This window comes from Xenopus tropicalis, chromosome 1 (genome assembly GCF_000004195.4).
Source record: "Xenopus tropicalis strain Nigerian chromosome 1, UCB_Xtro_10.0, whole genome shotgun sequence".
NCBI classification, from domain to species: domain Eukaryota; kingdom Metazoa; phylum Chordata; class Amphibia; order Anura; family Pipidae; genus Xenopus; species Xenopus tropicalis.
This window is the reverse complement of record NC_030677.2, coordinates 40,345,651-40,360,825: the sequence shown is the minus strand read 5'-3', so window position 1 is coordinate 40,360,825 and position 15,175 is coordinate 40,345,651. Positions and strand designations below refer to the sequence as shown.

At 40.1% G+C, this 15,175-nt stretch overlaps 1 protein-coding gene across 4 annotated transcripts; it reads right to left on the bottom strand.

Moving 5' to 3' along the window:
- Positions 1 to 316: 316 nt before the first annotated feature.
- On the bottom strand, positions 317 to 4,736 carry srd5a3 (steroid 5 alpha-reductase 3). 4 transcript variants are annotated; one of them, XM_012965424.3, is made up of 6 exons: positions 4,626 to 4,736; positions 3,932 to 4,315; positions 3,382 to 3,533; positions 2,823 to 3,014; positions 1,523 to 1,651; positions 317 to 696 (listed from the first exon to the last, which is right to left on the bottom strand). In XM_012965424.3, exons 2-6 carry the CDS (start codon positions 4,153 to 4,155, stop codon positions 437 to 439), a joined length of 957 nt encoding a protein of 318 aa, XP_012820878.2. In that variant the 5' UTR covers positions 4,156 to 4,315; positions 4,626 to 4,736; the 3' UTR covers positions 317 to 436.
- Between the last annotated feature and the right edge of the window lie 10,439 nt (positions 4,737 to 15,175).

Genomic DNA, 15,175 nt, shown 5'->3' with positions numbered 1-15,175 from the left:
AGTTTGGAAGCCCCATCCACGGGCCCCATACATCGACCAATATGCTGCTGGCTCGTACTGAGACTGCGTTGCCAGCTTAATGATTAAGTACTTAATGATTAACATTAAGTACTTAGTTTTGCAATAGTTCCACTTTGGCTCCGGTAACCCAAAGCCTGGTATTACTGTAAAAATGCAATAATTTCAGGAAGCTGTAAAAATAGAAAATTCATGTAAATTGCAAAGTGCTCAAAGAAACACTGTGTAAAATTACATGGCAAATACATCATGGGCTTCGTTTTTTAGATGAACTTCAAAGTAAATAAAAAGGCATACATGGATTATGAAACTATATTCTCTTGTATTGCCATATCAAGGATAAATACACTTACTTAAGTACTGAAACAGAGAAAGCAAAAGAGGCATATATATGGAAATATATAGTATACAGTTATATTCAAAATATAAATGGAATGAAAGCTTTCCTGTGAATAGGATATGTATCAAACTTTTCATGATAAAACTCATGACACAAAAGTGCAGCTAATGCCTGGTTAAGTAAAACAAATAAAACAACCAGCCACCATATAGTGTTCAGAAGTCCAAAAACAACAGCGATGGACACATATATCAAGAGCTCTGCAAAGTAATGAGGGCAGGACACTCTCTCAAACCAGTCTCCGCAGGGCACAGAATGGTTCAGGTTTATTACGTTCCCTGCAATTTATAAGAAACAGCACGGTTAGCAAGTAGAAAAGGTTTCTTCATAAATAGGTAATATAAAACTATTATATTAACATAAAGGTAGACAAATACTACATACACACTTATTAGGAAAATACTCTGTCCTGCAGTTGCCTTACAGATATCACTGCTGATAATGTGAAGCATGTAAAGAACTGCAGTGTCAGTTACATTTTTGTACTGACACATTATCCTTTTACCATCCAGGTTATATGTCTGTCCAAACACAGAGATGGGTCTGCACAACCTTTATGGAAACACCATAAAGATGTGAGTCCAATTTCCCTGATCCAACTAACCAACCCAGGGAGATCTAGGTCATATATGTGCATGGTCATATATGGTGCAGCTGTTTTCAGATTTGGAAATAAACTTTGGCATCAGTGAACTGGTTTACAAAACAGCAGTAGTGACAATTTAGCATGAGGCAATCCTGTCTACTGAATTCTTAGTAAACCTGGTAACTACTATGCATGAACTCTGTTTGCAATAAGGCTGCTAAGAGAGCTATAACAGACCACTGGAGGTGCTACAATATCATTTTTGAATTCCTTGGTCTCCTGGCATGCTGCAGCAACATGAATATGGCTTTTCAAGCTGGTTTCCTAACACGTATTTCCCTTTTTTCTATGACCCTATCTTCCAACTTACACTATTACACATTATCACTGCACCTTTGCCCTGTGTATAGTTTAAAATCTCACTTAAATGTAATGCCATCCTCACCCCCAATGTTCTGTACCATAATTATGCCTATTTTATGTGCTATAAGGAATATATACATTTCAGAGGAGCACACCTGATGCACTTTTCCTCAGACCAGCAAGAATACAATGACATCTGTATTGGTGTAGAGAAGCCCAGATATAGAGTGCCAGTCCTAGGATATGGTACCAGTGACACTGCGTTAGAAGATTGTCCGTGGAGACTGGTGGAAACAAGGAGAATAAAATGTAAGCACATTTACCATATGGCTGTGCTAACTAGAATTTGACTTGGCTAATACATCTTTTTTATGGTGCAAAATGCTTAGTTTTACTTTTCCTTTAATCACTATCACTTGCAATCACAATTAAAACTTTACAGGGTAGTTACTGTAATGGCAGCCAGATGTATTTGCTTCCTAGGCTATCACTGTTGCTTAAATTGGACTGATCAGCACAAGAGGGTGTTACCAACAGAATAGCCAGCCAATAAGGAAACAGTTTACACATCGCATTGTCCAATTTGACTGACAGCTATACATACAATGCTCTGAAAAATATTACAGAATAGAGACAGTATATTTATACACCGCATATAAATAAGGTTTTTTATTTTTAAAGATCTTTGTTTACAGACACCATTTACCTATAAGATTACATAGCAGGGATGCACCAAATCCAGTATTCGGTTCGGGATTCAGCCTTTTTGGCAGGATTTGGCTGAATCGAATCCAAATCCTTAAAATCACATGACTTTTTATCATGTAAACACAGACGTTTAACCCTCCCATACCCTAATTTGCATTTGCAACTTAGGGTTGGGGTTGGTATTCGGCCGATTCTCTCACAAAGGATTTGGGGTTCGCCAAATCCAAAATAAGTGGATTCAGTGCATCCCTATTACGTAGTAATGCAACACTATGGAACAAGGTGAGGAAGGGGTTGTATTATATTATTAAGGGATGTTGGGAAATTGCTCATACGAGTTATCATGGTTTAGTCTGTGGAATCAGTTGTTTGTGTACAAAATACATTTATATTTATCTTAGATAGTGTTTCCGTGCCTTTTCTACATAAAGCCAACTGAATGAGCTCATGTCAAAAAGAGGGGTCTATTTCCCCATTTAATATTAAGCTTAGCCGCACTTTTGTTTTATGCATGTGGTAATAAGGTAGTTTTAGAATAGGGTTGGCAAACTAACACTCCCTGGTAAATATTGTTTGCTATTTTGTTTGCACGAATGAATAAATATTTGCATTTGTAACAGTTTCCCTGTTTCACAGAAACTATTCAGTCACCTGATGTATTCTATGCTATCTTTTGGAAGCTTCTTATGGAAGCTTGATAATGCTTAAAGATAAGGACAAAAAATATATATATAACTATCCACTTACCAGTCCTTCTGTCCAGTGGGCAATAGGTGAGTACAGTGATCCCAATCAAGAAGTAATAGCCCAAGCCAAAGCAGTACTGCACCAAGTGAATGACCCCATTGGAAAAGACACTCACAAACAGACACTCCAGCAATCTCCGCAGGCTGTGCAACCACAACAGAGCAAGAGCCAGAATAACTGAAAGCTCTCTATCTGTATAAATGAAAACAATTCTCTAATAAATATTTAAATGTGTGAATTTAAAGAAAGAATTGGCACATACTCAATTTGGAAGAATTGGTACCCTCTCAATAAAACTGGAGATGAAAGGTTCTTGGTAACACGCTGCTTATTGCCTTTTATCATCCTCATTCCATGTGTATATACATGTTTTCCTGGGTATATGAGTGTCTCAGTGCCAGTATCTACTGCAAAACTGATTGTGGTGGGCACATTATGTTGAGACTTAATTGTGGTTAATAAAACATGGCTAATGGCTCTTTTGAGTGGTTTATTTCTGTAAAGCAGCTTATTACAGGCTTATATGGAGTGGCAAAGCAGCCCTACACTAGGCACTCACCCAGGATTTGTGGTTCTGATCCGGCATGCAGGAAATGAAGCACCAGTTGCAGCCATTCTGGAACTGGAACACTTTGGAGCAGTAAGCGAAGGAGGATCCACAGCAGACACCCATTCCAGATCAGAGAGACACAATAAAAATGCCAGAAGCACCTGATGAAAAATAAAACATTTATAAATACTGAGCAAATCTGCCAGTGGGCAGTAACCCAGAACAACCAATCAGTAAATGGGTGTTTTTCAGTCACCTGCAGGTAAAACACTAAATGCAACATTTTAATTGGTTGCCATGGTTACTGCCCATGGACACATTTGCCTATTATTGATAAATGACCTCTTGTACCTTCTCCTCTCTCTCACACACTGGGTACATTTGCTTCTGTAGCAAGTGCCTTACAATGGACTGAAAGAATGACAAACCCTGGAAGCATTTGCTGTGTTGTGTCTGACTGCCTGCCAGTGGGCCTGAGGGGCACCTTCAAAGAGCAGGGAGTCAGCCTTTGGTTACCGGGAGACCACATAATATTCACATGATATAGGATCTTACTTACCGCTTTGGGATATCAAACCACTGGAGCCATGCTGGCCGCTGTAAGCCAGTTTTAGTCTTCCCATAGCGTATTAGATCCTGGAAGACACTGCATAAAAGGGAGTGCCCACTCTTACATCCCTGTAGCAGGTGCCACAGCAGGGTGATAAGGAAGGTGGCATCCAGCAGAAGCCAAACTAGGGCCAGTAGGGTCATTCCTGGCGGAAATAGCTGTACATGCTGCATGTTCTACCATGTGTCATCCTCTCTGCCAGTGAGCATCTGTCATCCCATAAGCCACACCCATATGGAGAAAGTAGGGCGGGGATATACCGTTCCACTATAGCGTATTAGATGGCTGTACTCTGCTGCCCCCTGCTGGTTATCTTATTCATATATCCATGCTCTAAAATGAATTAAAAAAAAAAAAAAGAAGCAGAAAAAGAGAATTATATAGCGCATTTAATACATTTTCCATACATTAAATTCTCACAGGACTCTTGTCATCTAAGTGTGAGTGGTATATACAGTCTGTTGGTTTCCACTTCCAGATGAGCGCAAAGCATATGTGCAGTGTGTATGTGTAAGTTCTGCTCCTACGATTTTACTCCCTCCAAAACAAAATCAGCGTAGCAAACTTCCTATAACCACCCCTGCATGCTATTACACGGCTTACTTTGGTATGGTATGGAAAAGTCTCACGGTGAATAAGTTACCAGCAGTATTACTGTCCTTCATGCACCGATTAGTAGCTTGCTTCCCTTCCGCCCATGTGACTTTCCTACAGGTGCCTGCAGGGTCCTAATGCTTCCAGCTCATCCCCTCAGCACTCCTGAACTGTCACTCCAAATAGCGCAAGAATCAAAATACACTGATAAAAATTTTAATCAATTCAATACAAATTTAAAAATCCAAATTTACATGTAAGATTCCTGAACCCAGCCTAACACATTTTGTGTATACAATACACTTCCCCAGAGGCTTCCTGTGCACCCTTGGCACCCTCTTCTAGTATTAGGTCATTGGGGTATTAGGATCCTCCAATTTAAATACATGCATGGACAGATAAAACATATTAGAGACAGAAATATTTAAAAGCGTAAAATTGTTAAAACCACAGTTCCAGATAATATTATGAAAATAAATACTCATAAAAAGCATGTCAGGTCAAACTCAATATTTAACCCCTGAGGCACCAGTGTCTCCAGCTGATACTTGTTTTGTCCTGAGAGAGAGACTCCTTTTTAAGTCGCCTTCTCTCCAGTTGGGTTTGTATGGCTAATTCCCATTAACATAAGACCACTAGGGTCTTTATTGTGTACACTAGCAAAATGTTCAGATAAATAATGTTTCATATTCCCCTTCTTTATATTTCAGATATGTTCCCCCAGTCTCGCCTTTAGCTTCTTTGTGGTCCTTCCCACATATTGTTTTCCACAAGGGCATTGTAGAAGGTAGACTATAATTTCCATTCAATGTTATCTGCCCTTTTATAAACTATTTTTAGTTTATTACCAATGATAGAATTCATACTTATATCCAGTTTCAAAACATGCCATGCTTATTAATTATGCATTCAAATTTATAATCAGTGCTATATTAGGTAGTAAATATTACCTCCTCCCTGTTCTCTTTATTGGACTGCTCCTTCCTGATAAGGGCCTCTCTAGCAGATGCATCCACTTTCTCTTTTGCTTCATCAATTATCTACTCCCTATAACCCTTTTGGGCTCTGGTACATGGGGAGATTAGTCGCCCACTGAAATCGTGCTGCCGCATATGCCATCCCACCGGCGATTTACATTTTCGCCGGTGGGATGGCATTTCGGGGAGATTAGTCGCGAGCGACTAATCTCCCGTGTGCCAGAGCCCTTTCTGTTAATTTGGTGCACACAGCCTTATCAAAATCTCCCTTTTCTTTTGATCCCACCATACTGTCCACTAGGCAGGTTATTCTCTTAGGGTGAAGACACACAGAGCTACTAGTAGCAGCTACTTGTCACGGCTACTAAAATAGACAATGCTGATCATTTAATGATAATTGTCTAACAGCAAACCTCACGCTTCTGTCTTTCGGAAAATTCAGACTCCGCAAGTCTCATCACACAAGACTTCATGTCTGCCCAGGCCCTTCTGTCAAATTTTAAAAGTCAATGTGGCCCCTGTGCTATAGGATCTCACTTACCGCTTTGGTACCACTGCAGGCCAGTTTTATTCTTCCCATAGCAAATCATATCCTGAGAGATGCTGCATAAAAGGGAGTGGCCGCTCTCACATCCCTGTAGTAGGTGCAAGAGCAGGGCGATAAGGAAGGCAGCATCTAGCAGAAGCCAAACTAGGGCCAGAAGGGAGAACAGCAGCTGGCTAGAGCTCCTGGGCATTGGGTCTGGATCGGCCCAGACTGACCCTGGGTAAATTTTTGTTTAAATCCAATACAAGGTGCAGAGCATAGTGTCAGCAGGCAGAGAGACCTGTGGCAATTCATTTAGATTGGAAGGAAGAGTACAAAGAGCAACAAAATGATTGATAGTGCTATTTTTTTTTACATTTTGCACCCAGCCTTCCATTACGAAATAATCTCTATTATATTAGTTAAGGGTTCATTGCTTTGTTATTTTCATTTTTGTGTGTGTGTGATACCTTGACTTTAGGGTCAGCAAGGGGATTTAGGGGATTCCACCTGCTCAGGTTTGTGAGGAAGGATTAGTCAGGGATCTGTCACTCAGCTCCTTTCACAGGGTGTGTGTTGATGTAATCTTTGTTGGAGGTACAATAACCCTGTGTGTGTAGCAATGTAGGGTCATAGTAATGTCTGTCAGCCTCTACACTTTCAGTTGCTACATTTCTGTCACTTGAGTCTTTGGGCAACATTATCCCATATACATTTTTGATGGCAATGCAAAGACTGTTACTATCTCTATTCACAGGTTCATTGTAAACCTTTCACACCTGTCAGTTGTGAGATCAACTGCTAACATTTTCTCTTTGCACCTTGAGCCACATTGATTGGGTGAAGTGTGTTCAACAGAGAATGTTGTCGTGGTGGATGTGAATTGTTTTCCGGTGCTAATTTTGCAAAGCAACAAAATATTACTTGTTTCTCAAGAAACATGGACTGACCTAGTTTAAAAAAGTTTGTGACTAATCCATAGCAACCAATCAGCAGGTAGAATTTACTGGTCACCTGTTTAAAAGCAAACATCTTATTGGTTGCTATGGGCAAGCTTAGTGCCTTTTGTTACATATGGGGTTAGTGTATAAGCATGTATGTCCAAGTGTGGTGCCCCAGATCCAAGAATGCTCCAGTACTGGTTACACAATTTACAGAACTGGGTTAAATAATGATTCCTATTGGCCAAGCAATAATAGGGTGCTGCTTCCAATCAGTTGCCTGGGGTTAATCTTTTTGTTCAATGTAATCCAAGACAAGGGTGCCCGTCCAGGGGAGGGGGTGCCATGCTTTAAGACTGTTGGAAAAAAATAGTCTGGGAAAGAGGTTAATCAGCATCATTTAGCATTCACAGACTTGCCTGGTAGGGATTGTAATAGCCACAATTCTAATATTCCAGCTTGGGCACAGATGAAAATAGCAGTGGAAGATGAACACTTTGGGGCATATCTTTTATTGTGTGTAAGCCAACATAACTGATGATGTTGCACATAGCAATCAATCAGATCTTTGCTTTTGTTTTCTAACTTTATTGCACCAGTGATGACCACTATAATGCCCCTTATGTATCAGTATTGTTCAACTTGTGCCCCTTTAGCTGTTATTAAAGTACTTACAAAATAATCTCACTAGGGGGAGCTCTTAGTGCTGTTTATGTTATGTGTGTAATATACAGGACCTATGGTTTGCAGAATAGATTTTTAGAAAAAAACTACTATGCCTGTTATCATTTTTATAAAGAAGAAAGTCTTGGATGATAAGGATTTGTGTGGAATTGTTACCTGTCTTAACTAAATATGTAAGATGTATTTAAATTCATATCTTTTACAAAATAATTGATTTCAACCTAAGATCTGTTTTCTGTTATAAAAACACCTGCAACCAGCAACAGCCATATTTAAATACCCATATATGCCACTATATCATTTGAACCAGTGAACATGCTTCCAAACATTACAATTTAATAATCAGAACATATCATATATATATATATATATATGACTGTCTATGACATCTTACAACAGCCCCTCTGACATTTGCGAGAACCCATGGATTGCCAGTCTGGGCCTGATGCCCATATATACAGTTCTATGTGGCAATGCACCCCCAATGCACCACCCTTTCCACTTACCAATAAGTCCTGCCTGTATCTGGGTTAGTGATTTGGCAAAGTCCTTTGAAAAGTAGTTTAGGGAGTATTACCATTTAGTGATACTTTCTGGCCATGGGCAGTCTTGCTGGAAGTAAAGCATACATATACTTATTAAATTATATTAAATCAATGTATGATTTTCAGTATGTGTATGGTGGCCAAATGGTCTGTATGATGGATATCAGTCAGCTTGTGAATCCGGCAGGCCAGTGCATGGTGCTTTATCAACATAAGTGAATGCCACATCTACTCTTCATTTCCTGCTGTTCCTGTCATTCAGACACTTGTCCCAAACAAAAGGAACAAAAGGAAGGTATCCATGCTGTGTATGAACCCACCAGTAACAAGTAATGCCTATGGACCAATGAACAGTTTTCACTAGGTGGCAGTGGCACCATATCATTTTACTTTCAGAAAGAAGTTTATTGAATGAGGAAGGATGTGGAATTTTAGAAATTACATCAAGAAGGCATTTGGACCAAGTAATACTCATAGAGCAGATTAACAGATGGTAACCAGTTGACAAAACCTCTCTGAATCAAATGACCACAAGCTCCTGGCAGCAGAAAATATGTAGAATTTACAGTTGAACATAATTTGATTAAGAGATATTCAAGGTGTATGGCATGCAAGAATGACCACATTTCTTTCAAACTAATCATCTCCAGGATTATCTTTCTTAAAAGGCAAAATTTTATGTTGACATTTCGGCTCTTTGGACATAAACTCTTGTCTTCTGCTCTCCTTGTTTCATCTTCAACCAAGTTTGCGGCCTAAAGCCCAGTCTGACTTATACCTTGATCTGTGCCTTGATTTGTGGCAGCTTTTGAGATCTCTCCCATCATTTTTAATTACTATAGGGGTCATTTACAAAAGCAAGCCAGTATGTAAAGTATAAAAAGTAGGTGAAAGCCCCTTATATATATATCAACGAAAAACCAAACAAGCAACAAAATGACAGATTCAGCTTTTTAGTGCTTCTTACAAAGTATTCATTAGATGTGTGGTTCATATACAAGATCTTGAATCACCCAAATATTGTGATATATCTGTGGAGATGATACATAGAATAAAAGGGATACTTTATTAACATTCATAGTAACATATTAAGTTAGATTGAATAAAACACATTTCCATCAAGTTCAACCTTGCCTATATTAAACCTGCCTAACTGCTAGTTGATCCAGAGTTAGGCAAAAAAAAACCCTTCTCTAATTTGGCACAGAGGGGGAAACATTCCTTTCTTACTCCAAGATTTTACAAGTTGATCCAGGGACAGGTCGAATTGCTATGAGTTATCTTCCATAACCCTGCATTCCCTCGCTTGCTAAAAAGCCACCCAACCCTTCTTGAAGCTATATAATGTATCAGCCAGTACAACTGGTTCAGGGAAGGAATTCCACAATTTCACAATGCTCACTGTAAAAAAACCCTTTCTGAAAATTCAGACAGAACCTCCTTTCTTCTAATTTTGATGGGTACCCTTGTGTCTGCTGGAAGGACCCACTGGGAAACAAAGCATTAAATAGATTATTATATGATCCCCTAATGCAGTGCTGTCCAACTTCTACGGTGCCAAGGGCCGGAATTTCTCTAGCATACATGGTGGAGGGCCGCTAATGGAAGCCAGTTTTGACCACTCCCCTTTTTGAAACCACACCCACTTCAAACCACACCTATTTTATCACAATGGTGGTAGCACAGCAAAATCCCAAATGCTTGGTCCTTACTGTGGGGATATCAACCATCATTCATATGTGAAAGAATTATGTCATATTAAGATATACCCTTAAATTCCATATGCCTCCTCCTCCCCTGTGGATAGCAGAGCAACCCCCAGTACATAATTACACACCTTAGGGACCATTTAATGGCTATTTCCAACTGCTAACAAACTCCCACAACAAACCCCTGCCAGGTTCACCTCCCACAAGCAGCATAGGGCAAGCAGAGTATGGCACACACAGGCAGCACTCTGCCTGTCCTACCCTGCCTGTGTGTGCCATACTCTGCCTTCCCTATGCTGCCTCTGTGTGCCATACTCTGCCTGCCCTACCCTGCCTGTGTGTGCAATACTCTGCCTGCCCTACCCTGCCTGTGTGTGCCATACTCTGACTTCCCTATGCTGCCTCTGTGTGCCATACTCTGCCTGCCCTACCCTTCCTGTGTGTGCCATACCCTCCCTGACCTATGCTGCCTGTGTGTGCCATACTCTACCTGCCCTATGCTGGCTGTATGTACCATACTCTGCCTACAGTACCTATGTCTGAGGTGTGAAGAAGTGAACAATGGGAGTGATTACAGTCTGAGCCTGAGGTGTGAACACTGCAGGGGGTGAACAATGCAGGTATTAAAAGGTGTGAAAAACACAGGGGATTACATTTTTAAACAAAACAGGGGGATTACAGCCTGAATCTGAGGTGAGAACCATGCAGGGGGCCAGTAAATCACAGTACTGATACCATTTAATGCTTACTCAAAGGTAAGCCATCAAAGCAGCCAGACAGGTGGGGGGCCACACAGAGGGGGGTCGCGGGCCGCATGCGGCCCGCTGGCCGCCAGTTGGACAGCACTGCCCTAATGTATTTAAACATAGTTATCATATCACAACTTAAAGGAGAAGGAAAGGCTAAGTCACTTGGGGGTGCCAAAATGTTAGGCACCCCCAAGTGACTTAGATCGCTTACCTTTTATCCCGGGCTGGTGCCCCTGTACGGAGAGAACAGCACCAGCCTGGGGTAGCAGCGAGCGCTTCCTACTTCCTATTCGCTTGCGCGCGCATGCGCAGTAGAGTGAAAAGCCGAACTTAAACAAGAAAGTCGGCTTTTCACTCTACTGATTTATGACCCCTCACCCTCAACTTACGAATGTGCAGAGCGGGTCAGATCCCAAAATTTAGCAGATCAAGGAGCATAGTGTGTTCCCAGACCCAGTGGATGTTTCATTTCATTGTTAGGAACATGTGTTAGCTACAGGCTTTCCTGCACATTAGAGGGGAAAACCGCCTTTTAAAAAGTCTGCAAGTTGCATTTACTGTGGTGCTTACAAACAGGTTTTTCTCTGGTTGTGCAGATCACCCATAGAATATCCTTTAGTAAATGAAAAACTACTGCACAGGGAATCTTGTTCAAATGGTTCAAATAGCTTGACCAAAATAAGTCTATAGATTTGACTGACCTTCTGCATGCCCTGGATTATGAATTCCCTGTTCCTTTTGCCAACAGCTTCCTCTTACATCTGTTTATTGCTGTTTTCCTCCTCCTCATATGTCAAAAAAGAAGCCTCTGTCTGTGCTTTTTTCTGTTTAGCATTTAATTGCGGGGATTTACTATAAGCTTTGCTATCTATAACAGGAAATGTATTATTAAATAAAAGTTATTTTATTGTTAATCTCAATAGAGAAAATATGATTAATCGCTGAAACCGTGTCCTTGCTTCTTGAGATAAAAGCTCTGTTGGAGATTGCCTGGATGAGTGACAAGAACCAAGGAAGTGATTATTTTTGGAGGTAATGAAGGAAACAAGCCGAGGGTCTCCTGCAAGGAACAGAAACACAGCAGCTAAAAAAAGCAAAATGTGTCCCACATGTATATAAATAGACTAAAAAAAACAATAGGAGCCCAATGACTAACTGATTTGTGAAAGGCTGTGAAAAAACTTAGCAGAGGTTAATGCAATGTAAGAGATGAGCTGGGTACCTGATCCAAGGAAGCTACCCATAATTCTCTTGCACAAAGGAGATTGTTCATATGAACACATGAGTTCCTTTTCCACCTGACTCCATACCTGCCAACATTTGAAAATCATAAGGAGGGATAGAGATAAGGTCTGCCGCACGCAGCATGGTGTGGAGTTTTTGGCCACACACCATGTCTTTTTCCACTGGATTGGAATACCAGCATCGGGCACACAAAGTGTACTAGCGTTTTAACATAGACACAGTGGCCCCTATCATTTGGTAACATTGTGTGCCTAAACATTCAATGGCACACTGTTATTTAATACAGGTATCGGACCCCTTATCCGGAAACCCGTTATCCAGAAAGCTCCGAATTACGGAAAGCCCGTCTCCCATAGACTCCATTATAAGCAAATAATTCAGAATTTTAAAACTGATTTCCTTTTTTTATGTAGAAATAAAACAGAACCTTGTAATTGATCCCAACTAAGATATAAATAATCCTTATTGGATGCAAAGCAATCCTATTGGGTTTAATTAATGTTTTATTAATTTTTTAGTAGACTTAAGGTATGGAGATCCAAATTATGGAAAGACCCCTTATCCGGAATACCCTTGGTCCCGAGCATTCTGGATAATGGGTCCTATACCTGTACTGCATTTTGGACTTTAGCATTTAATGGCACATTGTGGAGCCAGATTTTCATGACAGCTATTTTTCTGTTTTTGTGAATGGCTGTAGCATCTCAATTGTTTACAGGATAATGTACGGTAATTCCAGTTATATTTTTGCTTAGCAAGCTGCTCCTTTGAGAAAGGCTCAGTGGAGTCAGTGTACAAATACAAGTTCAAGCTTGGAACTTATTTTTGGTGGGAATGTCAGATTATCTTGGATAGATAATTATGGTGGGCATAAATAGCTGTAGCCCATTTTGATACGTCTTTTTGACACATATCTGTACAGTAGTTTGCAAGTGACTCTTGTGTAAGATAGGAAAGGGAAGCCAGTACCTTCCCCAGTTATTACTGACATGTTCATTAAAATATTACCATCCACCATGAATTGGAATATAAAACAATGAAATGAGCATACAGACATGCTTTTTAAGTGGCAAAATGTGGAGGTCACTGTATAAACTATTTACATCTAAATTACTATACCCCTCCAAATGGATCATCATTAGCCTCACCTCCATGCTGTAAGCTTAAACGTGAACACACACAGAGCTACTAGTAGCAGCTACGTTTTCACGGATACTAAACGCCAGAAAATACCCTGCTATAGACAATACTGAGAACTGCCTCTGCTAAAACACACATAGAGACAATTATCAGTAAATGACCAGCATTGTCTCTTTTAGTAGCTGTGACAAATAGCTGCTACTAGTAGCTCAGTGTCTTCACCCTAAAAGGCTTTCCCAGTTCTAGCAGGAATTTCTTGGTTGTGGGGACCCTGTTCCCAAGCATTCTGGTCTGGATAATATATCCATATGTACTTTTGTATTAATTTATTTTTTTTTGGAAATGATCCACTTTTTTCATGGGAAGTGTTTTTTAATGGCAGTTATGACCAAGGATTATATGTCTGGCAAAACTGAATACAGGTTTGCAAATTCTCCTACATGCAGGGCAGGACACAAAGTCTATGTCTGAAGGCACTGCCAGTGGGGCGGATTCTTGGCCTGCGTGTATTTGCTCCAAAAAGCTTATTGATATGCCTGCACCCAGAGTTATTGGAGCTGCTGGAAAGCAGGCATACACAAACAGTTTTGTGCCAAAATACACTCTGTGTGCCTACATCCGGGCTGATGAAATGGCCTCCCCATGTGGCAATGCCCTGGGAAGTGAGAAACAGAGGGTCAGTTAAAATCAGGAAAGTTGATGGTCTGACATAATGGACATAATACATCAGGGATAATATTGAGTAAGCAGTTCGGAGGACCTGTGAAACACATTGAAGAAATGTGGTTGCATAGCGTGCTGGCAAAGGGAACCGCTGCAGTGAAAGAACAGGCAAAAATACAGGGAAAATCCAGACCTTTTCATGTATTATATGCTTAAGCAACGGAACCCTCTGTGAGTAGGCAATTTTATGTGCATTTTAACTAAATAAAAGGTATTATATTATTTTTGCTTTTATATATGTTTTATGAAAGGGAAGAAGCTGACAAGTGGATTTGAGATATATGCATATCCCTGGAACATGAGTTACCACCCAAAAGGGGAAATATACTTGCCTTGCACACTTTGGGTGTTTTAAATATTTACCTTTAAGTACACTGTAACTTTTGGTAATTTTGGGGTGAAAGCAGATATTCAGTGCTGGAAGTTATGACCTAGTGTGTGCTCCCTTCTCTTCCTTTTTAGATTTGTATAGCAATGATACTGCTGTCATATCCAAGCATTTGGCACTCAATGTGGGGAAATAATAAAATAAATATAGAACTCTAAATGTTTCTCTTACTAAATTAACAGAAACTGTGATGCTTTTTTTACATGACTTCCCTATACAAAAGTTCTATGAAACTTGTATAAAGAACTGGGTTTTGGAGGCATATCTGTGCAACTGGTTGTTTTCCGTTAATTAATAGAATTCAGTGAGTTTGTCTTTGCTATTTACAAAAACAAGAAGATAACCTGTGTAAGGCACTGGTGTTTTCAAGCCTAGAAGGACATATTACGTAGATTGTTTCAGCAACAATTCTGGGAGAAGACAAAACAGAGAACAATATCACTGAGAGATTAGAGGAACATGCCAGGGATTCTATCCACACACTGCTCTTCAGAAGAATAGAGGGAAATTGATACAGATGCCAAGGAAGATTCCAGAGATGGGCAGAAGAGCACACAACACGTCATTCATGCACAAAACATATGGCTTCCCTTGTACAAAAAGAAATGTACAAAAAAATTTTTATTATTTTACAATGAATTCACTTGGCCTCAATTAAAAACAGTCAACCTCCTATGTGTGTCTGTTTCACATGTAGGCTTTTGTAAATCATGTTCTAAGCTTATTTTTCTATTGTGAAATTCAAACTTTTTGTGCCCCTCCTTTGGTCTCTGGGCCCAGGTACAGTTTCCGACCCCTGTAACCCCCCTGGCGCTGACAGATCCCACCAATCCAATACAAAGCATTGCACATTTCTCACCAGGCACTTTGCTCATAAACAGAGAAATAAACTATGATACTTAGCAGCGTGTCTTTTACTCTTTATTCCAAAGTAATTTGCTTAACTTTCTCTGTAGTAGACCCAACCACAAA